Below are 26,078 nucleotides of genomic sequence, written 5' to 3' on the forward strand. Positions count from 1 at the left end.
TTTACTTTAGGGCATACTTTATCTGCATAATTGCTTCCTGCCTGTTTTCTTTTGATCTGCTGGGGATTTCCTGTTATCTTTCAATGTTCTGTGGCTCTGGCTATAAAACAAAGAGTTTTGAAATGTGCACCAAGATGACTTTGCATTTTAAAATAAAAGGATACAGAACTCACTTGGCTGTATTAAGCTCTTAAGTTCTTGTTTACTGCTACCAGGGATTCTTAAAATGAGGTAAACTGAAGAGTAGCCAGAGATTTTTTCCTTTTCTAGTTTTCACTAAGGTGTATCTGCTTAGAAATGCCTTTACATCATACTTTTTTTTCCAATGGAATTATATTTATTGTTTCACTGGAGCTCTAGATGGTATCCTTTCTTAAAAGAGTATCTGTTTTGTTTGTTGACATATACTGGTGATCTCCTCATAGGTGTAGGTTGTGTGGCTAACCTTCTGTAGGTGGGAATGATGAGATTATAGGACTGCCCAACGGGAATATCTGTCTGGTTGCCCTATAGTGCTACCCTTCTGTTAAGCTTGGATTGCCCTGGGTTTCCAGAGACTCTATTGGTTTTGTCTGCTGGAAAGCAGTATAGAAAATGGTAGACCTTCTTTTTAGATGAAGCAGTAGATACGTTCATCTGTTGCTGGTGTTTTTGGCAGCATTTCAATTTCTCCTTTTTGAAAGTATTTTCTTTAACTATTCATCAGTCTTCTCACTTGCATAGAATTGGTCCTGTTTTCCTCAGCCTTCCTCTTCTTATTTCCACCTTAGCCCCATGGTTGCTGGGTGGAATGCTGGACGCAGAGGCAGGTGTTCTCCAAGTCATGTTGCCTGTACCTGTACAGAAAAGCTGCTCCAGCACCTGCTGTCAGTGAGGATAACCGCCTTGCTGGCGTTTGCTGTCACTCTCTTGTCCTTATTTGTTATCCTTTGACCAGTTTTTAGGAGACTATGCTTATGCCACGGCTTTGAGTAACTGGTCCAGCCTCAGAGCTGACCCTGCTTGAGCAGGGTGACATCCTGGGATCCCTTCTGACGTGACAGGTCTCTGTGATCCTGTAGAGATTGTGGTTACTGATGCTGTGTTCAGGAAGTAGTGCAGGACTCCCTTTAGAAGATCACATCTGTTAAATAAGCGGTGCATGTCTTCGTTCCCCTTCCCCTCCTCTCTTTTTGGGGGGCAGCCTCTGGTTCTCACAGCGCGTTTGTAATTATGAGGATCTGCAATTTTTAAAGGCGGCTTAGTACCCAACATAAGCACGTATCTTTTCTAAAGATACTAATATAGAATCAAAGTAAGGAGTGGAGTGTCATAACGCACAGTAGTCTATTTGCAATGATTATTCCTTTTCTTTAGATAGAAGAAACTGCTGCTTATACATATCTTGTCAGATTTGGGTTGAAGCGTTCAAGGTTTTTTAATTGCAGTTATTGGAAAGGTGCTTACAACTCTGGTAGAGCTTTAATTCTGTGCTGAGAGTATATTGAAAAATCTGGGAAAGAGAACAATTCTGGGCGTGCTGTGACTTTAAACATGTTATCCTTGGTTTTTTTTTAAGCACTTAGAGGATAAAATATGGTTTAGAATTTACTGAGCAAGGAAAACAGGCTTTGTATTTGCTATAAAACCTCTAATTAGATTTTTTTTTTGAAGGCTGTATATTGTATTCAAAGGCATAATACATGAGACAATCTACTGTCACAAGTGTGGAAGCATATTTAAGTCTACCATAGCAGGCTTTTAATGTCTGTATATCACCTCTTCAGTTAAACGCAGTTGGTTGCTTCTCAGTTGGGAGAAATAGTGAGTGTATATGTGTGTCTCTAAAACTTTCTGTGCCTTTTCCATCTCTCTTAACAGAACTTTCACTTTTGACTCATAAACGCCCAGCATGCTACTGATCTGAGGGATTAAAATCTAGGAAGCTGATGTCCAGGCACTATTCAGCAGTCAGCGGGAATGTTTGTTGTTCTGTGTCCCTGTCTCTTTAAAGTGTTGAAGCTATAACTGCAAATGTTGTAGATTGGATGTGTGTATGGAATGTACCTGTTACCAGTATCTTCATTAATCTTCGGGTCATTAATTTCTACACCACTTAGATGCATATACTTCAGGAATGATGTTGTGAAGCTTTAAACATACATGAGCTGCTTTATGATGCCCTCCATGTTTGCTCACCGGATTTCTTAACTCATCAGTCTTGTAAGGAGATGTTACCTGTGTCTGTCTTGTTTGCTGTTTTATACACAACAGAAGGTACAAAGGGAAAATCTCAGCTTGCTCTCTGAGCTCCAGCTGTTCTTTTCAAATTGTACTGCTATTAGTGACGTTGGTGGGAATGTACGTCATCCTAGAGATTGCCTAATTGCTATAGATGAAGCAATAGTAACTTTACCTCTAATGGGTAAGTCTATGAAATAGTTAATCTCCTTATTCTATTAGAGACTGAATAAGTATTGGTTTTTTTGAGTGTGGTTTTCTTTATTGCAATGCATAATAACAAAACATAGCAATAGTGAGTCATCATTCACTGGCGTCTTCTAGTCAAATGGTTCCTGGCAGGGGTTTTACACTGGGGAGAAGCTTCTGGCAGACTAATCAAAGTAAATGCCTGACAGACAAATCAAAGAATCTACTAATCTTTTTTCAGATTTACCGTGGTGGCTACTTTTAATTCGTCAGAAAGCATTGATTGGCAAACTTCCAGGAGACCATGAGGTTTGCAAAATAACAAAGATTGCAGTGATTCCACTTTCTGAAACAGAACCTCAGGATCTGGAATTAGAGGTATGACTATCTTCAATGAATTCTGACTTCCCCCTTCTGCTTCAGTGAAATTTAAATGTGAAATACAGTTAAACACATGCCTCATCATTTTCCTGGTGCATGCAGACATATCGAACATTTTTTGCTTTTTAAATACTGTTTTTTTGATTAGAAGTTTTTATTTTTTAAATAGAAATTACAAGTTCTGCTAGGGAGGGAAACTACAATAAAATTATACCTAAATTTAATAAAGACCCCTGAAAATACCACACAAGAACAAAATTTTATTAGTGTAATTGAGCAACAGAACTGAATCCACTGGAATCATCTAAAGGGATAAAGCTGTAGACCAGGACAGGAACCTTGTGTTTTTGCTTTAAAAAAAAAAAAAACAAACTCTTCTGATTACCTCTTAATGACTAGGATGGTAAGACTTTCAGTAAATCCTAGTACTTTAAGATGATGTACACTGTGGTTAGTAGACTGTTGGGAGACCAATTCTGTCTTCAGGCTTCTTTTTTGACTGTGTGTGGCAGGAGGGGATGATGATGGGGGGACAGGATGACTTGTGATAGTCTCTCTGGTGCCTGTATGACAGCATGAGAATCCTTCCCTGAAGAGGGAAAGAGTAACATGGAATCTCCAAAGCTTTCGTGGAAGTCTAGGAGCATGAAGAGCTTCTGAAGTACTGCTTCAGAGTCTGGGCATTAGAACAGGGTCTGAGATACAAGAATATGACTTGAAATCTAGATGTAATACCTTTCTGTTGTTAGTCATGTAGGCAAGAACATACTGCATCGGCTAGGTGCTTCTGTGCCTAGAAACCTGTACAAGAGCTCACATTTGCAGTGCCCTCTCCCAAGCACTTCAGCATGCTTGCGCCTGAGGTTATCCCTGAATATCCCTTAAGATCAGGGCTTCACGTGTGTGTGTGTTGGGGGAGGAAGCTGTCATACCTTTGCCCTCTGAATCATGAGAGAGTATATTTTTTTTCAAGGGATGCTCTTGCTTCCATCCTGTTTTGGAATCTTAATTCTATAACTTGGCTTCAAGGGAAACCCTTACTTTAAATGTTGCAGATTTTTTTTCCAAAAGAGAATGAATAAAGGAAAAACAATACACATCAGTAATACTAATTTACACCGTAATTTGGCTGGGAAGTTGAGGTGGGTCTGGATACTCAAGTTGTGTCAAATTGAGGCAGACACTCTCACAATCACAGGAGAAAATGCCTTTTATAAAAAAGAGGGAGAAATATGCTATAGGTAGAACTGCATGTTCCCCCTGTATTTCAGAGTGTCTCCCCTAGGCTTGTGGACATTGCGGTCTTGCTTTTGTAGACTTTAACATTTCCTTGAACTTGTTAAAGAGTATTTAAGTATTGGCTTTAATTCCATATCATTATTCAGCTTTGTAAAAAGCACCATTTTGGGATAAACAAGCCAGAGAAGATTACACAGTCCCCAGATGACACAAAATTTCTGCTGAAGACTCTTACTCAAATTAAATCAAATGTGTCTGCTCCAAATAAAAAGAAGGTAAAACTTTCTACTGTTTCCTTGTTTTTCAAAATGTGTAGTTGCTAATTCAAAGGTTGTGGTGGATGATCAAATGGAGTACTAAGATCTAAAAAGAGAACTAGTGAAAAACTGCAGAATGTGAAACTACTTTCTTGAAGTTCAAGTTAATTTTTGATTATTTAACTGTTGCTCTTCTGTGACTTTTCATTTTGTAATTCTATAATTTTGGCAGAATTACTAATAGAGTGCCTTCTTACCAGGATTCGCGTCTAGCGGGATTCTAAACTTCTGCGAATTGTTCTGCATAATCATCTCTTGCCATATAGAATTGGAGACAAAATTTGGTGCGCAGTTCCTCAGAGAACATCACACGATCTTATCAAAATGCTTTTTACACAATAATGGCTTGGATATGAAAGTCCAAACAATATTAAAAGTAGAACAGGTAGATGCAGTATTTCAGAAACTCTTGAGACTGAAAATTCTGGAGCTTACATTCAAGTAGTATGTTTCAGGGTGTGACTGCTCTGAATGCCCTTGCTGCTAAAAGTAATAGCATGGTATTTCTGAAGATGCTGGCCCCTATCTCTGCTAGGAATTTTAAGATCCTGCTCCTCAATGAAAATGTTTGTTCTACGAGGTTAGAAATGGCATTTAGCAAATATGGCTGGAGTCTTTCTCAATCAAAGAGAAAGACATAAGAAAGCCATTACTTTTCTTTCAGATTAAAGAAAGCAAAGAAAAAGAGAAGCTGGAGAAGAGATTATTGGAGGAGTTGTTCAAAATGTTCATGGATTCAGACTCCTTTTACTACAGCCTGACCTATGACCTAACAAATTCTGTGCAGAGGCAGAGTGCGTGTGAGAAAACTAACTTACCACTGTGGCGAAAAGTAAGTGTGTGTATGTTTGTATTTTTTGTGTGGTGGGTTTTTTTGTGTTGTGTGTGGGGTTGGTTTTTTTTCTTTCCTCTTCTGGGAGGTGTGCTGTTCAATAATGTATGTGGTCCAAACTTGACTGGCCACATTCTCTGCTGGTATAATCTACAGCATCTGGAGATCTTGCCCTGTAACCAGTTTCAGTGCAAGGAAATGAAACAAAAGCCTCCAGCAGCATGTCTTGAACTGAGCTGTTATATTCAAAAGTAGTAAACACTAGACTTTCACGTACAGTTGTAGTGAATAACACTGTTGTCTTTACCAAAGATATTGCCAAACCTTGCTTGAAATATTGCAGAAACTGCCCTTTTTGTTTTAAACAGGTTGATGACAGATTCTTTTGGAACAAGCACATGATTGAAGATCTCATCAGCATTGATGTGAGTCTTATTTTTAATGATAACGTGTATTATGAGAACCATGCTTTAGTTCTAGTTGAAATGTTTTCTTAAGGCCTCATAGAAGTTTACTTAAAAACCTGCTTGGCAGACAGGTCAGGATCAGGGCTGTGCCTTCTGAAGCTGAGCAGCTGGCATTACCTTCTTCCCCCAGCTGGCCTTCCAGCAGCCTTCTAGTTAGCCTGTGATCATTGCTATTGAATGCACACCAACTGAATTTAGAATTTTATTACAGTAAAGCAATGCAGAATAACTTGATGTGTGATATGTTTGTGCTGATTTCTGGAGGTAAACTTAAGATGTATTTATCTTTGAAATGGATTGTCCTTGGACAGAGCTGATTATTTGATAAAGAGGAGGAACCAGAAAAGAAAGAAACTCTGAATTCCAAAATTTTCTTGTCTCAAGAATTTTGTCTTCCTAAGTGGAGAATACTGCTTTTGTCATTGAGCAGAGTAGCTGATCAATGTAACAGTAGTGTAGAACAAGTTATTCTGAACAGGTATTCAGAGTAGTAGATAAAGCATTTTCCTAGTTTCCTAGCACAAGCAAAGAAACATAGAACAGCCACTCTTTTTCTTCAATATATAATCTCACTTCATTTTAAATTAACCTACTAGATAAAGGACTGAGTTAGTAACTACTGTATGCCAGTTTAGGTCAAGTCTTAGGTTCTTGTCAAGATGACAGCGGACACCTTACCTTGTGCCCTGCATCTCTCTTTCATTAATAATTTTATATACTCTAATGCTTATGGAGTCACAGCAGGGTAAACCTAGATGCTCTGTGAAAGGTTGTATATAATGCAGGAGTTTAGTTGTATTTTTCATATTACAAGATATAAATGGATAACCTTGAATTAGTATGGAACTCAGATCTAAATTCTGTTTAAGAAATTGAGGTTTTAGGGTGGCAAAGCACTAATGTGCAGAGCCCTGAACCACTTGGCTGGGGTACTAAGTTGGCTCATATAAAGCTGATGCCAATATGTTTTGCTGAAAACAGGCTAACAACATTGCACTTTTAAATTTTTAGCTATTTACCTATACAAATGTAATATGCTGTATGTCCACATAGAGGTTGTAAAACTGCCTTAAAGCAGAAACTAGATAATAAATTACCAATATCTGCTGCTCTGTCTGAACTGACTATCTTTTGTCTTTGACATGAGAAGTTACTACTTTAAGTTTTTAATGTGTATTAAACATCAAATGTAACATTGTACGAAAACTCCCTTTAGGGAAAGGGGAAAAGAAGCTTTTAAATATCGTAGGGTTCTCTTCTGTCCCTAGATAGCTGGGAGTAGAGGAGGGCGCTTTGCCTTGCCTTGATTCAGCTTGCTTCATCTCCACAGAAAAATCTTAAGTTGCTTTCTCTTTCTTCCTCCCGATTTAAAAGCCCTGTGACTAATGGAGGAAAAATGCTGGTACCTCTTACAGAAATAATATGGCAAAAATTTCTTAAAACATGAGAAGCATGCAAAGCAACTGTTTATAAACATGAGAAATGGCAGAAATAATTGTAGGTAATACAGAACCAACAAGAATGTAAATGTTTTTTGTAACCTTCAGAATGCTGAAGTGGACTTCTGGATTATACCCATCATACAAGGATTTGTGCAAATTGAAGAGCTTGTAGTAAACTATAGTGAATCTTCTGATGATGATAAGAGCAGTCCTGAAACTCCTCCTCAGGAATCAACTTGTGTAGATGACATTCATCCAACATTTCTGGTGGCACTTATTTCACGCCGGAGTCGGCACAGAGCTGGTAGGCAAACATAGTTCAAGGTATTGGGATTGTTCCTGAGCACTGGAGAGGGATGCAGAAGATAAAACTTGGAAGAGTGCTGTGTCATTCAGCAAATGGTCAGCTCTTGTCAAAGTACATGCTACAGCCTTTCCTGCTTATAGGCGGAAAAGAAAAGGCTGTAGTGCATACAGTGCTACACAGCTGTTACTTAGAGCGGTTACTAAGTGAGTTTCACTAGTCTCCTCTTGGGCACTGAATGTATCTGAGTGTATCAATTCTGAGATAAAGTTCCATCTTTGCAAACTACACCTTGAGCGTACAGCTCTGTCCTGATATGTTTCAGTAGGCCTGCATGGGAGTTAAATTTTCAAAGGTCTTCCTTTGAGGGCTTGACAGCAGCTGAATAGAGGCTTGAAAAGGCGTGTGCGTGTGTGCCTGTGTCCCAAGAGAAGTTTACGTAGGGCCAAGGTTTGAAATAAGAACTGTGCTTTGGTCTTGCACCTGATTTGGCTTATTCTAATAGCAGCAAGGCAAACAGAAATTATTCCCTGTCCTTAGGAGCACAGAAAGAAAGATTGAATCACTTCACACTTTAGTAGGTTTTGTTCAACTCTAAGCCTTTTCAGTCTATCGCATTTTTTTTTAAGATATTCTCCGCTGTGTCCAACTCCTTTCCTACAGAGTTAGGTTTTTAACATGTCAAAACAAGAAAAAAAACCTGGTGAACTTACCCTGATATGGGACTGGCCTTTGTGCCACAGCTCACTTCAATGCATTTAATTCAGTTCCTGGGAAAATTATTTGTCAGAACAACTCAGAGTAAATATTTGAGGGTTTCACGGTAGTGTCTACTTTGCAGTATGCCTTATTTATACTAAATTGTTTTACAGATGCAGAAGCTGCATTGCAGAGGGCAAATTGCTTATTGATTCTCTGTTACTATTCATGACACCGTGCTCATCTGATTGCTAGTCCAGAGCATTAACTGTATATAACTTTCTCCCTTGATACAAAAACTTTGTTTCAGTAAACTGATTGAATGTTTTGATGAATAATTATAGGATTAAGTTGTGTGTTTAATTCATTCTCTAATACAGAATTTTAGCCAAAGCACTTTCGTTTCTGAAATATTGTAGTTAAATGCACACCAAAAAACAGGAAACACTGATTTGAAAGCTTAAGATAATTCTATGTTAAATACATGGATTCTTTATTTGTCAGGCAGCTTGTTTGTGACTTAGGAAAAAAAAAAACTAATCACTGCACAAAATTATCCACATACTGAAGACCTTAAGGAGAGGTATCATGAGATAAAGGAAGACAGCTGCTCTTAAGCTTGAGAGCAAGAGCCTAATGTCTGCAAAAGTTGAGATATCAAAAGTAAGGGAGCTGAAGTTTCCTGTGCAATGATTTAGTTTGGGTTTTGGTGTAACAGCCACTGGCAGGACATAAGTAAAAGGTGTCTGATGCTTTCGGCTGAAAGCCCCCTTCTGATTAAATGCTGCAAAACTGCTTTGACATTTTGTGACCCTATAAAGGTCCCTATGATAGGTATTCTACATTTCTTTTACCTCCCTATTTCTAACCTCTTCCCTTCTCTCTTGTAGTCCTTAGCTAGGGCTGTTGGGGTTCAGTTCAGAAGTTTGGTCCAGGGCTACTTCAGGACTTGGAACAGAGTTGTTCTGATTCTGTGGAACTGAATTTCCATGCTATAAACCATGGCCTTGAATCTTTCTCCCACCCTTTTTACTTATTCCTTCCCTGTCCCTTGCTGCCACTTGCATTCTTTCTGAAACAGTGATGTACTCTCCTTTGAGTAAAGGATGTGCAAACCTCCATATGCAAACACTTATCTGTTCTGTTTAATGATCAGATCAGAGATGGCTAGGCAAAAAACTGTAGTCAGAAGAGCAGTATCTGTTCCTAATGTGCAGAATTAGTTATATGGGTTAAAACAAGGTGGGGAGGTCTTCTGTTCTGTGGAACGTGCAAATTTTCTTGGGCTGCTTTTGGGATCTCTTATTGTAAGTGGAGCCATCTGTCTGTGACGGTGGCCTTTAGGTTCATGGAAAATACTGAGCACTAAAGTAAAACTCGGTGAAACTTGACGGAACAGGAAGTAACACATCCTTTAGGGTGGACTAGATACATCTGTGACTTGATCGTGCCAGTAGACTGCCTTGCCCTGTCAACTCACTTTCTGCTGCTTGTAGTATATCAGTAAATAAACTTCATCCATATAGTCAACATAACTTTTTGGGCTTAGACTAGGATAGGAGTGGCTTTTACCATTGATCATGGATTTTGGCTAGAACTCTCTTCTTGTGTTACTGTTGTCAAAAACAGTAACAAAAGATATTTAAGTATTAGTCTTAAACATTAATAAGAATTGGTCATTCTCATTCCTCCTAGGAATGCGGTATAAGCGAAGAGGTGTTGATAAAAATGGAAATGTGGCAAATTATGTTGAGACAGAGCAACTGATTCATGTTCATAATCATACCCTTTCATTTATACAAACAAGAGGCTCGGTGCCTGTTTTCTGGAGCCAAGTTGGATATAGATATAACCCACGGCCCCGACTGGACAAGAGTAAGTATTTGAGTAGAATACCTAAAGATCAGAGTTGCCTTAGAAATCGGTTCATTGGAGCGTTGCTAGGCTTTCAGTGGCACTTTCTAAAAGCCAGGAATAACAGTAATGACTTGACTCCAGTTAACTCCTACTCTGATTGCAATTGTGCAGAGCTCTGACTTCTTGTCTGTTGTCCAACAGGTCTTGAATTTCAATATTTAATGAAGTACCTGTTTTATGTCTAGTCTTGCTTGTTGCAGTGTTTTCTGGGTTGGGAAGGGAGACAATTTGGCTTTCTCTTTTGAGAATCTGCTTAGACATTGATATCTTACAAATACCTTTGTCCATGAAGTTAACTTATGCTGAGGTTCCTTCTGCGTTAAGAACTGCTATTTCAGTGTGGGAAAACGTAGACATTTCATGTAACACCAGTTTTGTAGTGTGCTTTTGTCTTCTCTGAAATTGAGTACTATCTACTGGGCTTTGTCAGATCTCAATTGCTTCCTTGTCCACTCAAAGGTAATGCAAAAGCCAAAACATGTAAGAATATTGACAAGACTGGCAAATCTGGATGCTTGTATGAACTAGGTATTCATAGCCTGAACTTTCTTAAAAGATAGAGGTCAACAAAATCTTCTAAGTTTAGCTTTGTAAAGGAGGAACTTTTCTTGGAAGGAAGCTAGTTTGTTCATGATGTTGTATAACTAGACTCCCACTGGATTGGGTTGACTGGCATCCTCGATCGTAAGTATGTACTTCTGCAAGTCCAACTTATGCGTTGGATTCACATTCTCCTCTAGCATTAGCAGGACTGGTCTTCTGCCATGGAAGACAATTTTTTTAGGGCTGAAAATTTAAAAAAAACCAACCAAAACAAAACCTGTTCTTTCAGAGGGGGCTGTGATGTCAGAAAGCTGAAGGACTGTTTTTCCCTGTGTATTGAGTAAGACCAGGTAAAATGGACCTTCAAGCTTGCTTAGGAACTTGGACAAAACACATAGTCTTAAGTTGGCAAGCAGTTACTATCATTGCAAACTTGAAGTGCATCAAAAGATTTGGGTTTCTTGTAATGTTATGCCAAATAGTGTGGAGATTACTGGAGAAGGATGACTTGTTGCCCCATCATGGAAATGGAAATTTAAGTAAGTTCATAATGTGAGGAAAATAAAAATAAAACACCTCCCATTTCCCCCCCCCCCCGATATTTGGAAGCAATGCTTGATTAGTTCCAACTGAAAGCTTGTGCTGTGACATCTGTTTATAGAGCTGAGAAGTTTTTTTTGTTCATTTTTTTCTTTAATAGGATTAGTTAAAAAAAAAATTGAGAAATATATTAAAAACAATATTATATTCAAAAATATTGTGGAATTGCATTTAATTAATTATTAATAATCCAATAATCTGCTCTGCACAAAAAGCAAAATAAAGCAACTTTAAGCGAAGCTGTCTTGGTTTTTTAGAGTATAGATTTGGGCATGATTTAATACTTCAAACAGGACTTGTTGCTGAACAGGCTGTTTCTGTCTAACACTGCTCTGCCTTGTAGGTGAGAATGAAACAGTGTCCTGTTTTCGCGCACATTTTGAAGAACAGCTGAAAAATTACAAAAAGCAGGTGAGTGCTATGTGATAGTCATCCTATGAAAATGCAGGGGATGAAGGTTAATGGTTTTAGTTTTGTTTTTCTTGTTGGTGATATGTTTTGTGGTTTTTTAGAAGCTCGTTGACAATTGGAAGGGTGGCACATAAATGGAATTTTACTAAGTTTTTTCAAGTATCCTTGTAAGTAACCTCTAAAAAACAGCAGTAACTTACAGAAATGTGTAAGCCCCACTTTTGTGTACCTGTCCTGTGAATTCATAGCTTCTCTGTATTAAAATTCAGGTAGGCACGTAACTGTTGGAGCTTATTTGATCTTGGGTACAATCTAGCAAAGACTGTAACTTCAGCAAGATTACTTACAAATCTTTCAGCTCTTGAGCTATTTGTTATTCCATGGTATATATCTAAGCAAGTCATGTAGCAGATGACAAGTATTAAATAATTAAACTTTTGAACAGGTTATTATTAATTTGGTGGATCAGACAGGCAGAGAGAAGATTATTGGAGATGCTTACCTTAAACAAGTTCTTCTGTACAACAACGCAAATCTGACTTATGTTTCATTTGACTTCCATGAGCACTGGTAAGAAACCTTTTAAAAAGGTCACTTTGCATCTATTTTTATTAGCACGAAAGAAGAGAAGAAGGGAGGAGAAAAGCCATTATTATTTCTACTTCTGCATGAAACACTTTTAAATAGGAAGAATACATTTTGTAAACTACAGCACTATAAAGGTTCAAGTTTGGGTAACAAAGCATTGCTGTTTGTTGATCTTGTGTCCCTGACCTGTTAAATATGCAGTTATTTACTAGGCCGAGCTTTGAAGTTGTTATGCATTTTAAGCAAGAGAGTTTCCTTAAACATACTATGAATGTAAAGCTGTGGCTGACCTGCTTTGCAAACTATGTAGCATTCTGCTCTTAATTCTTCACTACAAGCCATTCTTCTGTTGCTCGCTTCTGTAAACATACGATGGGTTCTTTCAGGACCCTGATGCTGTTTTTCTGTTATAAAATGCACTGGATTTTATTTTAATCCAGTATAAATAGTTGCTGTTTTCATGACCCCACTCTGATGTTGGCATGGTCTAGTGCAGTGTTCACATGCCCAAGCATGTGATCTGTCACACAGGCATCTATTTCTCATGCTTCCCTCAAGCAGACTGCATTTGTTTACGAATATGGGGTCTAAAAACTGTTTTAATCTTCATTTCCAAACTTAATCTAAGGATTGCATCTGGCCTGGGAAAGCATTACTGACTGAATAAGTATGTCATTAGTAGATATTGTCTGAGAGGGGGAAGGAAAAGGGGGGGAAAAAAACCCCTCAAAATAGTGATGGCTTTTGAGACTTCTTTTCTGTGGGACTATTGACATCCTGAATCGATTTGATACTTAATCTTCTGTTTAAACAAGCTTTCATTTTTGTTTGTTTGTTTTTCTCCTGAGAACTGCTGTAGTGACCAGGACTGTTTGGTTTTGTACTGTGAGCATGAGTGAATAGAGAACAATACTGAAAACAACCTGGTGGGCTGGGGGGGAGGAGGGGATGATGTCTCTGCAGGGTTTTTTTTCTGCAGAACCCCTGGTAAAGCAGGGCAGGCCATCCCAATTTCAAACCCATAGTGGTTACTTTTGTTGAGGCTGTGCTTAAAATGAGAACAGAATGTTCCACATGCATGAATAGCTGCACACTTGTTCTTCCTTATGGAAGCGGCATTCAAGAATGCAAATTCTTGAGAATTTAAAGATCTGAATCTCTTGCCTTGGATTTAGATATTGACCTGTACTTTAAAATAGTTCTGCATATGAGCTGCTATTTGAAGTTTATTGCAGGAGAGAATGTCTGTCTCTCTCACTTAGTAATCTTAACAAAGGTGCTGTTTTCGCTAATAATATAAAGTAATTAAGAAAAATCACTACTCTAGTTAAAACTAACTTCTGTGAAATTCTGTATTTTAGCCGAGGAATGAAGTTTGAAAATGTTCAAACGCTGACTGATGCCATTCATGATATTATTCTTGACATGAAGTGGTGCTGGTAGGTATTTAACTGTTTAGACTAATATGAAATATTTGTAGAAAAAATAAACCGGTACATGTTCAGAGGCCTTGATTTTTGTCATAACTGGTGTGTTTTATATTCTTCTCTTGGTGCTCAGCTTGTGCATAAGAGTTTTTGTGTTCTGAAGTATTGGCGTTCTACATATGTAACAGCAAAAATTGTCAGACACTGTTTTCTGCCTGAGGCTTACTGCATTTAACGCTTTTAGGGTTTCTTATATTTAATGTGAAGCACTTTGTATTTGACCGACAAACCCTAGAATGCCAACATGACTACTGAAAACGTAGGTACATTTGACCTTTAGTTTGTAGTGATTAAAGTTCACGCATTTTGGTAATGAGTATGGCTGCAGTCTTCAGTCAATTGCTGTATATTGTTCAATGTATTTTGTGGGTGAGATGTTGCTGTCATTGGCTTCTATGATTTTGAAATTAAATAAATGCCTTTTCTCTTGAAAGCTCATATTACATACGTATGAATTGAATTCAACATCTGATTACACATCAAGTTTATGGCCGCAATAGGATGTATGTTGGATATCTAGCCTAGACTAAAGAAGAGGATAGGTGGGAACAAGAGTAGTTAATTCTGAGTGGGGTGTGGCTGGGGTGATGACTGCAACTATAAATAGAACTCTGTGTCTGAAATTTTCTACTGTTTGTAGAAGCTGATAAATTACACTGGATTTTAAGTGTCTCAGTATACTTTTGCTCTATTTTTCTGTTGACAGGGTTGACCAAGCTGGTGTGATTTGTAAACAGGAAGGAATTTTTCGAGTGAACTGCATGGACTGTCTGGATCGTACCAATGTTGTGCAGGCTGCTATTGCAAGAGTGGTCATGGAACAGCAGGCACGTATAACTAATGTACTTTTTCAAGTACTGAGTACCTCAGAACTTAATTGTTATTCATAGGGAAATCTGTGTGTTTGAAAAGCGCTAAACTAACCTCTACTGAAAAGGATCTTATGTATGTACATATATATGTATGAACATACTTATGTACAACTAAAATAGCTTGAAATCATTCTGAAACAGTGATGCCTAGTGTCCTCCTTCAAAGAGGAAATGACTGTCTGTCCACATCTTGGAGAGGATTCTCTTGTTTTGATTTAGTCATTTTAATTTAAGCTATGCAGTAATACAAAGTTTAACCCCTCCCCACCCCCAATAAATCCTTCCCCCAAATGAGATGTTAAGGGACTAAAATCTAACTAATCATTGCTAACAATTAATTTAATCTGACAAATTAGCAGAATGGGTTCCTTTTTCAGACGATATAAAATTTAACAATTTAAACGCTTGGCAAGTGTTCCCATTTTCTTTATCAAGCTCTGACATTGAGAATGATTTTTTTATCTTGAACCTTATATTAATATGTGTATGTCAAATTCCAGCTCAAAAAACTGGGTGTGATGCCACCAGAACAGCCTTTGCCAGTAAAATGCAACAGAATCTACCAGATAATATGGGCGAACAATGGAGATGCCATAAGCCGGCAGTATGCTGGCACAGCTGCCTTAAAGGTAAAGGGTGAGGAGTGTTATCTGTTCTGATGATGAGCAGTATGTTATGTTACGGGCTTTATGTCCAATGAAGAACTCTTGTATATGTAGCAAAGTTAGCCAAACGTTTTGCATGTTTTTGTCTTCAAGAGATGTGAGGCCTTTCAATAGAAGAATATCTTGTATCACACTTGAGTGTCCAGGTGTCCTGTAGCAGTGCTGGCTGTAGTTTAACTTCATTCCGTTAGTTTCATGTCTAGATACAAAGCATAGCTGAACTAAGAGTTTAAGATCTATATTAAGCATTACTTCTATTGTAGTTGTTGTGGTACTTTTAAGCAGTTACAGTACTTGAAAAAAAAAAATACTCTGAAGGACTGAAGATCAGGATATGTAGGTAGTAGGGTGATATTAACTAGTTATATTGTCTAAAGACTTTTCTTAATTAGTTGTAATACAGTCTGTCTACCAAGATCAGAAATCCGGCATGAAGGTCCTTACTGTTCACTCCTGTTGCTTTGAAAAGTCATAGAATTTGAGCAGCTTTCTGTGTGTATAGTCACTTGTGGAACAATTTTTCAATCTCTCTACTGAACTTTGATTAGTCTATTACATTAATCTTTTTTTAAAAAGTAATAAAAAATGGCTTGACACGCTTGTCTTGATTTGTGAATATTTAACTTGCTTTATAGATCTCAATTTTCAGCCATGCTGCTTGAAGATTACTCACTGTTGAGGTTCACGGATTTAATTTATTTGAAGTTTGTGGTATTTCTTTTGATTTGAAAGTGAAACACAGCTGAAATGTTCTTCATAGTAGTTGCCGTGGCTTTTAGAACTGCTCTGTGCCAATGTTCGGAGTGTCTCCGCAAATAGAATGCGTTAATGAAGTATAACTACCAAACCTGCTTTTTATCCAAATTCTAAGCCTTCCATAGCCTAGAAGCTTTCTTTTGTTTCTGAGCTTGTGCAGATATGTGCTATTTTCCTTCAGTATGTTATGCTTGGCTTGTTTTGATAGCAGAAGCAGAGAAGATGAAAACCATTTTTCAGTAAGCTCCAGTCTTCTCCATTGTTCCAGTAGTGTTCCTTTTATATTAAAGGCCAAAAAATAAGGGGTGTGTTTTTAGGTATTCAGGCATCCCAGTGACTGGTGTCTTGGAAGTCCTACTTTAACGTTAGCTGGCATATATGTCCAGATCACTGTTTTCCATTAGGACTTTATATAGAACCATAGGTCTGTCAAAAGCATAAGATTCTCTGCAAAGTCAAACAGTGCCATGAGAAGTAGATGCTCTTTGAAAATCAAGTATTTTCAACTTCTGTATGAAATAGTTAGTTGAACGTGATTTCTGAGTTGTCATCTATTAAGTTCAGAGTTTCAGAATGCCAATGTTTTTGAGCTGAGACTGCTGCTTCAAAGTTGCATATGTGCGTGATTTGAATGTTCTGTGTAACAGGGTGACTTCACAAGGACTGGTGAAAGAAAGCTGGCAGGGGTCATGAAGGATGGAGTTAATTCTGCAAACAGATACTACTTGAATCGTTTCAGGGATGCTTATAGGCAAGCAGTCATAGGTAAGAATACAATTTCAACTAAGCTGAACTATGGTATTTAGAAAAGTTTTTATTAAAATAACCTTGGCTTTATCTTTCTGACTTTATTTTTTTTCCCTGAAGCTTAAGAGCACCTTGAGTGTTTATAATGTTCAAGTCTATGTAGTGGACACCTTATGGAATGGTCATTCTCTATTTGGAGACTAAACAGCACTCAATTCAGAGGGATTACATGCAGTGTAATTCATCGTAGAATTTACTCCTAACTTCATTTTAGCATTAACTGTCTTGTAACATCTCTCTTTTAGACAAAATAAATCTTTTAGACAAAGTTAAATTTATGTAGCAAGTGTTTCTTAAAATGGTGAGTTAACTCTTGCTTTTTCACTGAGAGAAAATAATGTTATACCTACTGAGTCTTCAGTTTCAGGCAACATTCTATTCAGAAAGAATAACTAACCATTCTTCCAGAGTATCTTCAAATATGAAACATTTGGAAGGAATTTACAAAGTAATCAACAGACTATTGCTGTATATCACTTTTAACTGTTGGTTCCTTGTTTGATATTATGTGTGTTTTATTTAGATTTGATGCAAGGTATCCCTGTAACAGAGGATCTTTACTCCATATTTACAAAAGAGAAAGAACATGAAGCCCTGCACAAAGAGAACATGAGAAGCCATCAGGAACTGATCAGCCAGCTGTTGCAGAGCTATATGAAACTGCTCTTACCAGATGATGAAAAATTCCATGGAGGATGGGCACTTATTGACTGTGATCCAAGGTTTGTTGAATAAAGTCATAATTGATCAGCTGGTACTATGACACATCTGTTAATTACCACTGATGTTAAATGATTTTGATAGCTGATGCGTTAACAGAATACAAGTGGACAGTTTTGTAGTATGACAAGAGTCCTTGAAGGGATTGAATACTTGTAATTGTAAAAGGAAAGGTCCCGTAAACATGCGGTTTTCCTGAAGTGCCATAAAAATGGTGTATGCTGGAGTTACCTTTGAGATGTCACCTGGAAACGCATGCATTCAGTTAATATTGCCAAAATGCGGTAGGCACCATGAAGAGAACTTCTAACCACCCTTAGTTCTAGAAGGGGCTGTCGGGGGAGCTGTTGTTCCTTATTGCTTTATAGGGAAAGTGTAACTTGGCTTCAAAGCCGTATCTGATCAGATTAAAATCTTGTGTAATGACTCAGTAGTAGGAACACCTAGATTTCTCTTCTGACTGAAGAGTAGTGAGCATAAACTCTAACTTCACTGATAAGTCTCCTTATCAAGTTCGGAGTTCACTAACTTGTAAAAGAAAAAGTAGTTAGATTTTCTGCAGGTTGAACGTCAGCATCTAAAAATAGCAAAGCAGGATCTTATGATAGCTATTCAAAGCACAGACTCATCGCCTTAACTGAGCGTGAGATTTTTTTTTTCCATTTCTCTGTTAGCATTTTTAATATATGGGTTTTCTATTTATTTTTGGACCTGACCTATCTGAGCTGTTAGGTAACTCCAGGTTTAGGAGAGAGTGTTGCTTACGTGGTTCCACTTATTCTGTGGTAAGTCTAATGACACATCACGTTTTGGCTTGTGAAGCGTCTCACCTAACTTGGTTCTTCAGTAGCTGTGAAGAGGTAGCAGCATCACACAAGACAACATACCATAATTGAAACCTCTTGTTGTAACGTGCCTTCAGTTGTAGAAGAGTGCCCCTAAAATACACTGGGGATGGGTTACAACTGTGCAAATAAAACCTTCTCCCCTGTATTCTGCTTCTTCCCTTTCAGTCTCATTGATGCCACTCATAAGGATGTGGATGTTCTGCTGTTACTTTCTAATTCTGCCTACTACGTGGCCTAGTAAGTTACCGCTTTCCCTTACTGTGTGTAGTTTATTTCTGGTAGCTTTGTAGGAAGCATTAAATTCTGATTCTTTTTTTTTCTAGTTATGATGATGAAATTGACAAAGTGAATCAGTACCAAAGGTTAAGTCTTGAAGCTCTGGAAAAAATAGAAATAGGTAAGAATATAGTCACCATATATCTTTCTTGAATGCTCTTAGCAATAGCTTGAGCACTTATCAAAGCATCCTACACATCCTACAAATACATTGGAACAGCAAGCATCAATATATTGCATATATCCTGTGTGGTCTGCCATAGCTAGAAATGTGCTTTCTTGCTGATAATGGATGCCAGAGTTGAGTTTGTGTTCTCTCACAGTCCTGTCTTTTTGCTACTGCTTAAAATGGAAACTTTGATCACTGGTAGCATTCTAAAATTTTCCCTCTTTCAAAATTTTAAAAAAAATGTGGATTCATCAAAACAAATTTCACTATTTATCAATTGGCAGTAACAATTTGATCAACTTCTATAATAAATCACAGGTTTGTGCATTCAAATGCACTCTCTTTGATCGGAATACAGCAGCTGGTTCTGAATTGTACTTTAGATCTGTTAGCTTTTTTTAAAACTCTTCTTTCTCAAGGTCTAATAAGAAACATGCTATTATGAAATCACCTTGTTATGCTGAATAACTTATTTATTGACTAAAGAATGTAACATCTGCAGGCTAAATCCAGTGCTTTCAGCTGAAAGTATTAAAGATGTGATATCTCTGACTTTACAGATGAAAAAGGTGGTCCAGTTGGAGAGAAGGGAGGGAAATGTTTGTGGCCTCCAATGTGTGCCCCCCTCCACCCCCCCCAGCCCCAGTAGAGTTAATCCTCCATTACACAATGCATAGTGATTTCATCATCTCCTCACTGTAACTCACTATATGCAATTTCTAAGAGTTCAGTGGAAAGGCCTCTCTCACTTCTGTATTGTGGAGACTTGTAATACATTCTGACATACAGAATATAGTTGAAAGATCTAGACCAAATACCTTATAAAAACAAAAAAAACCACCCCTGTTTAATGATCTAGGTATGATGCAGTGCATTGAAGAGTTGAAGTACTTGGTCTAAATCTTGAAACTTATGTTGTTTCCACTTGGTAAAAATATATTAGCTTTCCCTTTAATCCTTGCAGGAGCATACCCTAAAACACAGGATGTAATAAATGTAGATTTTTTTTTTTTCTTCTATTTGAAAGGGTGATCTGTAATACATAATCAGGCTGGATTAGAATAGACATATACAGAGAGTCTAATTGCTTTTTGCAAGTAGTTGATTGTTTAGTTGTTGTGCAAATATTTCATGTGGAATGCCTATCCTGCTCAAAAGAAAACCTGAAGCTTTTTATGCTGAAAAAGACTGTCAACTTGTACATATGTTTAGGTGCAGTCTTTGCAATCTCTTTTTCAGTGTTTAGTTAATGAAGATTTCTAATCTCCTGGTTTATTTCTCAGGGCCTGAGCCTACTCTCTTTGGCAAACCCAAGTTCTCTTGCATGCGGCTGCACTACAAATACAAAGAAATGAGTGGGTATTTTCACACTCTTAGAGCTGTGGTACGCAACCCGGAAGAAGATGGAAAAGGTTTGTTTCGTATGTAAAAATTTTATACATAGAAGTGTATTCAGTGTACCAGTGTTTCTTTAGGAAACATTGCTCTTAGAATAACTTCTGAAGAAGGATAAATTTTAATGTAATTTAGTCATGTGGGGAAGGGAACCAACAAAAAAAACCCTGTATGTGGCTTCCTGTATGAATGCTAGAATGGTGCTGTTTCAATATGAAGAAAAATAAGTTTCAGATATGGCTTTAAAGCAACATGTGTCTCTAGTATTGAGACATTTCTATGTCCAGATCTTTACTGCTTCAAAAACCGATAAAATGAGCTTAAAATTAGCTCCTAAAGAGTGGAAGACATTTTATTTAGTGAAATCAATGTCTAGAAATGTTCTTGCTTGTTGTTTAACTGAATTAAATGAACACTAATAAGGGAAAAATACCACTTCTTACGTAGAGCACTGAGTTTTGTCAACAAGGATTAGAATAAATATCATTGCTTCTCTTCCTTCCACAAGTGATGAACCGTGGCAGTGATTTACTTATACCCAGTATCTAGGGCTTAAGAGGAGTCTATTCTTTAAGCTTATTTTGTACGCTTTAAATCAGAATTGCAACTTGTAGGGAGCAACTATTCTGTAGAGTGAAAGGAGGAAAAAAAAAAAACAAACCCAAAACAACAACAAAAAAAAACCAAACCAAAAAAACAAACCAAGAAAACCAAACTAACTTAATCATGTTACAAAAATAAGTCTAATTTTAGATTCTGGAATATGGGATTTTAAGGGGTTTTTTTAAGGGTCTGACAGGCTGTTAATTGGATTTCAGACACTCTACAGTGCATTGCAGAAATGCTGAGAATCACAAAGCAAGCAATGGGATTAGATGTGCCCATTATTGAGAAAAAGCTAGAGAGGTGAGTACTTAAATGTGAACCTTCTGTGTCCCACTTTTGCTCTCGTCTCAGTGGCTAACAGTACACGGTAACAGTAATATATACAACGCCTAAAAGAAACGTCTATATTTAGCTGCTGTGCTAGGAGCTAATTTGTCTGTATGCTGCTTGCGGTAATAACTGTCTGCGGGTGCTTATCTAAAAGTATATTTTATACATGTGTGCTTATAGACAATATACACTACCAAATGTAAACAATGTAGTGCAAATCAGATGGTTCGTGATTAGTTTGTGAAATTTAATTTTTCCTATCTGAACTTAATGTCTGCTTCACAACTTGTGAAGTGTCAGCCTGGCTTGGATTCTGCTGCAGGTGAGTGTTTAACAAATCCAGATAATGTTACAGGTCTTGTGTGAAGAAATGGCTGAAGTTTAAACTTTTGAACTCCGAAGCGTTAGTCAGAATGGCACAGAAGTTCTTGTTTTGCAAGCCCATTAAGAGAAAAGGGCACATGAAAGCATAGGTGACAATTAAAAGTACTTACTGGAGTTTTTTAGGTAGCTTTCTCTAATAAGTCAATTGTCTACAACTAAACAGAAGTAACCTTTATCTACAAATATTGGTGAGGTGTTAACAGTGAGGAAATAATTTACAAAGGACAGTGGAGTAGAAATAAGAGAGCAAGGCTAGCTGAAGTTTAGCAGGTTTTACCAGTTCAAGTGTGATCTCTTGCATTATTTTGGGACCCTTCAAATTCAGACTGTATGAACTACTAGAAAATGTGTTGTGTCGTACAATTGTGAATTGTCAAGCAAAAACTATTAGGGCGCATATTTCAATAACTTTCTTCTGCATTTGATTATTGGGCTACTATTTCAGCTTCTTTTCCCAGCTGAGTAGAAACTGTAGCAAGAAAATCTTGCTCTTCTTTACAGGTACTGAAGACTGAGTATTTGCTAAATCTGGCTACTGAGTACAGCGTACACAAAGTCAGATGAAACTGGATTTGAATTCCCTATATTTGTAACTAAAACTAAAAGTGCCTGCAGAAGCTTGCTTTTCCCCTTATTTGGCTACTGTTCTGTAGCAACCCTCCTTTGTTTTTGTTGTTTTGAATTTGATTGGCTCATATGGGTACAATTATGTAAGGAAAGGATAACGTAGTTACGGAAATGTCTATCTGTATTATGGAAATAGACTGGAAGATGGTAAATACTTGGTGTCTATAAATGAGACTGTCTTGGTTGTACATTAGGGATTTTTTTCTCTTTCTTCCAGGAAGAGCAGTAAACCTCATGAAGACATCATTGGCATTCGGTCTCAGAACAGAGGGTCCCTGGCCCAAGGCAAGAACTATTTACTGAGCAAGTTCTCATCTCTCAATCAAAAAGTGAAGCAAACCAAGTCCAATGTAAACATTAGCAATCTTCGGAAGTTAGGCAGCTTTACCAAACCTGAAGTGAAAGTAAATTTTTTAAAACCAAATTTGAAAGTGAATCTTTGGAAATCAGACAGTAGCCTTGAAACTTTAGAAAATCCAGTGGTAGATACTAAAGTCCATACCGAATCTGATACAGAAGTATCAGATAATGATTCATTCCACTCGGATGACTTCCTGACTAATTCTAAATCGGATGAGGACAGCCAGCTGACTGGCTCTCTGGAGAACATAGGGCAGACAGACTACGTGCTGCCTAGCTGCGGCATCATTGCCTCAGCTCCGCGGCTGGGCAGTCGGTCGCAGTCCGTAAGCAGCACTGACATGAACATCAGCATTCACGTTCCCTCCGAGATCCACGTCTCTGGGGCTAGCCGGTCTGACTGTGGAGACGTACCCACGCCTTCTGCTGAGAACGCGGAGGTGGAACTTGCTAAACCTATTGATGTGTACTGCCAGAGGTTTGTGCACGATGCTCAAAATAAGATGTCAGATATTTTGGAGGCTGAGGCTGGTTCTCAAGAGCCCCATCACGTAATAAACCAAACCAGCAATAATACATCTAAGAAGGCAGAAACCGAGGCCGAAGCTATCGGAGACGTTCCTTCCAGGCCGTCGAAGTTGGACGTACAGTCTTCTGAGCCAAATCCTCAGCTCTTAGCTGTTGGTGGGACTGACTTTGCTAAATCCCATAAAAGCCCCGGATCACTATCTGGTAACCTTGAGACGGGACTCCACACGACTCCTTCTCCAGCTGACAGCAGCAGCAGCAGAGCTGTATCTCCTTTCGCTAAAATTCGCAGTTCCATGGTCCAGGTCGCAAACATCACGCAAGCAGGATTGACTCAAGGGATTAATTTTGCTGTGGCAAAGGTCCAGAAGAGCCCTGCAGAACCAGAAGCTATAAATGAAATCAAACAAAAAGAACTGAAAGAAATGTTTACGCAATGCCAGACACGAATAATTCAAATCTAGTTGCTAATTTAGGAAGTGTTCTTCTAGTTGTGGCTTTCAATACAATACTAAAACTTACATCAGGACTCATTGTGGCGTGAACTGCTACTGAATACTGGGATCAACAATACAGAGAACTTGTTTACAGGAAGTGAGAGATGCAAATGAATTTGGTTCTGACCAAGCTTCAGGATTCCCTCGGGCAGCTGAGACCTAAGAACAGTAAACTGTATTTAAACAGGTAGCTTAGACACTGGGATTCACTAAGCATGCTCTCTATCTTAAATGTGTTGCACAGTTACTTTTGGAGACTGATTTTGTAGCTCTTCTGACTTATGTAGAAAGTATTTATACTAAAAAGGTGATACTGCACTTCTGTGACCTTACTTACCTTGCACTGCACCAGCAAAATAACTTACCGGTAAATTACATTTTATTTATTTTTGGACTAGTATTTTTACTTGTTTCCATTGAAGTTTTAGATGCAGCTTTCTATGAATTGTGCCTCTACAATGGGAATTGATGCGGTTTTGGTTGAATTTAATTATGTTAACCAGAAATTAAGGTTTCTTTTTGCTGTCCTTTTTCTTTCCACACATCCCGGGACACTTCCAGTAAAGCTAAAGCATATAGATCCAATCGGAAATATCCACGATCCTGCAGTGCAAATTTAGTTTGTAGATTTTTTTTTTTTCTCACTTGTTTTGAGGTGAGGGGAAATGGAGCAGATGTCCTCTAATTGTCTTGCCCATGCTAAAGCTATTCCTATTTCCTTTTTTTTTTCTGAATTCCAAACACTGGCAATTTGCTCTAACTTTTTTGTCTCTGTGTAAAGCAAGACAAGCCAGATACCTGACCTTCAGGCATTGTGTCCCTCTGTGCTATGATTTTTTAAGCTGTATTCTAACTGCAAAAGTCCATGTAACTTATGAAACAGTACACTTGCCTTTTGTTTTAGAAAATCAGTGTTGCATTAGAGCGCAGTTGTCAGCACCTAATCAAAACCAAATTCATTACCAACTCAAGCTTTGCATACTTGCAGGATAAGGCTAAGCATCCACTCGTGCTGGGAATCAGATAAAAAAACCCCTTATCTATGTGTCTCAAAAGATTACATCTATCTGAATTACTCCTTCCCAGGAATGCCTTGCCATGCCATTCTAGTATAGGACATTATCCAAAAGCTACCGTCAAGCAGGATCCTGCTGTGCTGTGGTGTGCAAGGACAACCACCACGACAGACCCAGCGCCTCCGTGCTCTATCTAGTCCGTGTGCCGTAGGTAGGCTGCACGTGGTGTTCCAAGAAATAGTGTCATAGGGGTAGGGTAGTACGGTGTCTTAGGGCTTCTCGTGTGTCTGAAGTGATGATCATCTAACCCCCATGGTCTGAAACTTTGATAAACAAATCTGATTTATTTATTTGTTTTATTAAAGTCATGTGGGTTTGGGTTTTTTGAGTGTCTATACTTGTGGCTATATTTAAAATTAAACTGCTGTATTTTAATGTGAGCAATATACACGAGATATTTTAATAAAAAAAGTGGAATCAAAAGATGGGTTTTGGCACGTGATGTTAAGGGGTATGGTACGCCGGGGTTCTGGGGTGCTAAGTTTCAAAGGTGGGTGGGCTGTCTTGACTTTCTCTGGCTTAAGAGTCCCAGAGTCTGAGGATGGCCGAGGTTGGAAGGGACCTCTGGAGGTCATCTTGCCCAGCAGGGCCGCCCAGGGCCATGTCCAGATGGCTCTTGGCTACCTCCAAGGATGGGGACTCCACTGCTGCTCGGGGCGGCCTCTTCTCGTGCTCCGTCACCCTCTCCGTAAAAAAGGGTTTCCCGATGTGCAGAGGGAACCTCCTGTGCCTCTGTTTGCGCCCGTGGGCGCCTGGGCCAGCGCTGGGCGCCACTGGGAGGAGCCTGGCGCTCTCCTCTTTGCAGCCTCCCTGTGGGCAGTTACGGGCCTTAGTAAGGTCCCGTGTGGGCCAGGGGCACGAACAGCACTTCAGCCCTTATCCTTGCTGCACCCCTGGCCTCAGGGGGGACGGGGGAAAGAAGTCAGACCCATTTATGAGGATGGTCCTTAAAAACTGCCTGAGCCTCCTTCGGGAGGAGGGAGAGGAACTCCCAAATACTCTGCTGTTACTTTGGTAGGAGAAAGAGAGGCAGAGTGACTTCCACAGTCAGAGAGAGCGCAGCAGGGCGAGGGTACCGACAGCTATCATCTCGCTCCTGTATTTAAAAAAAGCTTGGCTTATGCCCCAGGCTGGAAACCAATTCTGGATCTGCTGTATTGGCTCATTGCTTTCTGCTTGGTGATCCAAAAGTATCATGTGGCTTGTCCAGTACTTAGGAAATATTGGAAATAGCCTCAAATAATCCGTGTTTGGATTAGTTGCAGTGTGCATAAAACCATCCTCTAAGCAGCACTGAAAGAAAACCTTGCAAACCAACGCTGCTTTCCAGCCAGGCTGCCTTTTGAAGAGAGACTTCATTTTCTTTCTATATTTTTTCAGTTGCTTAACTTCATATTAACGTAGCACAAGTCAGATGAAACCATGAATATTCATTTCAGTGGTCAAAAAAAGAAATAAGCTGTGGATTGAAGGGGCATCAAACTTGGCTCAAGTGTATGATAAACAATTTTTGCGTATCATAATAA

General features: G+C 38.5%; 1 protein-coding gene across 3 annotated transcripts in view; it reads left to right on the plus strand.

Moving 5' to 3' along the window:
* INPP5F (inositol polyphosphate-5-phosphatase F) overlaps nucleotides 1-25,605 on the plus strand; it is a 45,481-nt gene extending 19,876 nt beyond the window's left edge. Inside the window, exons 1-19 of one of the 3 annotated variants that reach the window (XM_087768018.1) lie at nucleotides 2,349-2,404; nucleotides 2,651-2,787; nucleotides 4,176-4,304; nucleotides 5,011-5,178; nucleotides 5,547-5,603; nucleotides 7,193-7,391; nucleotides 9,786-9,965; nucleotides 11,494-11,561; nucleotides 12,007-12,131; nucleotides 13,511-13,588; nucleotides 14,343-14,463; nucleotides 15,009-15,137; nucleotides 16,577-16,694; nucleotides 17,260-17,458; nucleotides 18,470-18,541; nucleotides 18,628-18,701; nucleotides 20,033-20,161; nucleotides 20,963-21,050; nucleotides 22,309-25,604. In XM_087768018.1, coding sequence (XP_087624144.1) covers nucleotides 2,401-2,404; nucleotides 2,651-2,787; nucleotides 4,176-4,304; nucleotides 5,011-5,178; nucleotides 5,547-5,603; nucleotides 7,193-7,391; nucleotides 9,786-9,965; nucleotides 11,494-11,561; nucleotides 12,007-12,131; nucleotides 13,511-13,588; nucleotides 14,343-14,463; nucleotides 15,009-15,137; nucleotides 16,577-16,694; nucleotides 17,260-17,458; nucleotides 18,470-18,541; nucleotides 18,628-18,701; nucleotides 20,033-20,161; nucleotides 20,963-21,050; nucleotides 22,309-23,443 — 3,210 coding nt within the window. In that variant the 5' untranslated portion in view covers nucleotides 2,349-2,400 and the 3' untranslated portion in view covers nucleotides 23,444-25,604. Of the gene's footprint in view, nucleotides 1-2,348; nucleotides 2,405-2,650; nucleotides 2,788-4,175; nucleotides 4,305-5,010; nucleotides 5,179-5,546; nucleotides 5,604-7,192; nucleotides 7,392-9,785; nucleotides 9,966-11,493; nucleotides 11,562-12,006; nucleotides 12,132-13,510; nucleotides 13,589-14,342; nucleotides 14,464-15,008; nucleotides 15,138-16,576; nucleotides 16,695-17,259; nucleotides 17,459-18,469; nucleotides 18,542-18,627; nucleotides 18,702-20,032; nucleotides 20,162-20,962; nucleotides 21,051-22,308 lie in introns of those variants that run through there. The other 2 variants (XM_087768016.1, XM_087768017.1) reach the window with 2 other exon arrangements.
* The last annotated feature ends 473 nt before the right edge of the window (nucleotides 25,606-26,078 follow it).

Source organism: Nipponia nippon, unplaced genomic scaffold (assembly GCF_047370975.1).
Source record: "Nipponia nippon isolate SJK-2023a ecotype South Korea unplaced genomic scaffold, ASM4737097v1 scaffold_3, whole genome shotgun sequence".
Taxonomy (NCBI): Eukaryota; Metazoa; Chordata; class Aves; order Pelecaniformes; family Threskiornithidae; genus Nipponia; species Nipponia nippon.